General features: G+C 69.1%; 1 protein-coding gene across 1 annotated transcript; it reads right to left on the minus strand.

Annotated features, from left to right (window-relative positions):
* Nucleotides 1-696: 696 nt before the first annotated feature.
* MNEG_13685 (endoglucanase) lies at nucleotides 697-1,898 on the minus strand (the record flags this gene model as incomplete). The annotated part of the gene is made up of 3 exons (XM_014037844.1): nucleotides 697-1,260; nucleotides 1,473-1,724; nucleotides 1,890-1,898. 3 exons carry the CDS (start codon nucleotides 1,896-1,898, stop codon nucleotides 697-699), a joined length of 825 nt encoding a protein of 274 aa, XP_013893298.1.
* Between the last annotated feature and the right edge of the window lie 466 nt (nucleotides 1,899-2,364).

Consider the following 2,364-nt stretch of genomic DNA (forward strand, 5'->3'; position numbering starts at 1 on the left):
AGGAAGGGGTGCGCGGCGCGCGGGCGCTCGCCCGCCGCGCCGCCGCGCCGCGAGCGTGGACCGAGGCCGCGGGCACCGAAGAACGGCGGGAGGCGAGGCGCAGCAACGGCCCCTGCGGTGGGGTGGGCGGCGACGGCCCATGCTGCTGGGAACTGCGGCGTAGGGGACCGGCCGCCGGCCACGCGCATGCGATTGCGCCGAAAGGATCAGGGCTTTGCGGTCTGGTTGGCTTCTATTGTGAAACAGAATGTGGCGCGGGCTGCTGTTTGAACGAATGTGCATGATTGTGTGCGTCGGCCGGCGCAAGCCGCAGGCAAAGCGGCGCGACGGGCAGTGCCAAGCAATTGGGGGGCAGGAAAGTATCACGAGCGCCGCAGCGGCCGGCGCAGGCAGCGCGCGCGGCTGCAGCGAACAGAGGGCCCGGCCGCAGCGGCGGCGGAGGCCACACGAATGGATAGGTCGAGCGCGGGCCCGGCGGACACGGTCCGCCGGGCTAATCGCGCATACGCACAAACAAAATCCACATGCATGCATCCAAGAATTGCACATACACACGTATGATGAGTCCAGCCGAAGGACGGATGTCAAAAAAGCAGTGCCAGCTGGCAGCCAGGGCCCGCACAAGCAGTCTCCCCATTGCACCCACGCCGCCGCCGCGATCTTCTATTCTTACGCAGCTTTGCCCCTCCCGCCGCCTCACCGCCGCCCCGCGGCGGCCGCCGCCGCCGGCGCCGTGCGCTGCTGCAGGCAGAGGTACATCGGCGCCGCCGCCCCCGTGCCCGCGTTGAGATCCGCCGCCTGCCCCGCCCTTCCGCCCGTCGTGGAGGCGAACAGCGCGGCCCGCCAGCCATCGGCCGCGTCGCACGAGGCGGGCGAGGCGGCCGCTCGAATCCCCACGAGCGGCTCGGTCGCCGCCGCGTTTGCGGCGGTGCGGAAGCACAGGTGCACCGCCGCCGTCGCGCCGCCAAACGGCGCGGCGCCGTCGACGAGGCTCTTGCTGACCTTGGAGTAGCCGCGGGGGCAGCCGACGCTCGCGCGCTTCGAGCCGCTCCTGGTCGCCGCGGCGACGGTGACGTCATCGATGAAGGTGACGCCCTTGAGCGTCGGCTTGAGGGCCGCGGACTGGGTGCACGCGCCGATGGTCTTGCCGCCGGCCGCCCAGCCGGCGGGCTTGAGCGGCGTCGCAGTCCAGCGGCCGCCGCAGGCGGCGCCGCCGGTGACGACGCTGAGGCGAGTCATGACGGTGTTGATCTGGGCGCGCTGAGGTGGCGCGAGGGGCGGGTAAGGGGGTTCCAGCAAGGGGTTAAGATGGGGGGTGGTTGTTGTCACTTACTCTGCTTAGATGCTCACAGAGGCGACCGGATGCAAGCCGTGTGGGGCAGCAGTAGCCACCGAGCAAACCAGCCGTACTCGAGCTGACGACCATGCACTCAGAATATGAGAGGGATAAGCAGGTGCACGGCGTGACTCACCGGTGCGTCGTCATTAGTGATGGTTACTGTCGCCGCCGCCGGCGTCCCCAGCGCCGCGCCGCCTGTCGGGTTAGACAGCCCGATAACGATCGACTCATCCGGCTCGAACGCTGAGTCACCGGTGACGGGCACGGTGACGGTCTTGCTGGTCTCACCCGGGGCAAAGGTGAGTGACCCGCCGACGGCACCAAAGTCGGCGCCGGGCGTCGCGGTGCCGCCAGTAACGCCGTAGCTGACGGTGACGATGGCGGTCTGCGGGCGCGTGAATTCGTGCGGCGGTGAGTCAGTGATGTTGCAGGGTGGCGTCACATGGATGATTTATGCTGGTGAGGGTTGAGCTTGAGGCATTCGATGTCAACAGAAAGATGACCCCGTGCTGACTTCACTTGAATTGTCAAGCGGCCGCCTGCGTCAAACTTTTGACATTTGAAAGTCTGAAGGTTGGGTCAGCGGCCTCCGTGGCCCCCTCCCCCCCACGATAGAAAGAGCACCCACCGCAGCGGGCGAGAGCAGGACTGTCAGCGTCGCCGCCGTCACCGCGCCGGCGGCGCCCTCCGCGACCGCCACGCTCGCGGCGCTGAAAGACAGGAGCGGCGTCCCCGGGGCCGGCGTGGCGGTCCCAGGGTTTGGGTTGGGGCTCTGGGTGCCGGGGCCGGGGCTACTGCTAGGGCTTGTGCCGGGGGTGCCAGTGCCACTCCCGGGGCTAGGGCTGGGGGTGCTGCTGCCGGTGCCGGGACTGGGGCTGGGGGTGCCAGTGCCAGGGGTGGGGCTGGGGGAGGTGATGGCACCCGGCGGCGGGTCCTGCGACGCGACCGTGGGGAGAAAGTGGAAGATGCGGTGATTATGGGCCGAGGAGAGGGCGGCAAATTACGACAGCAGCTTGGCGAACGGG

Source organism: Monoraphidium neglectum (assembly GCF_000611645.1).
Source record: "Monoraphidium neglectum strain SAG 48.87 unplaced genomic scaffold scaffold03982, whole genome shotgun sequence".
NCBI lineage: Eukaryota > Viridiplantae > Chlorophyta > Chlorophyceae > Sphaeropleales > Selenastraceae > Monoraphidium > Monoraphidium neglectum.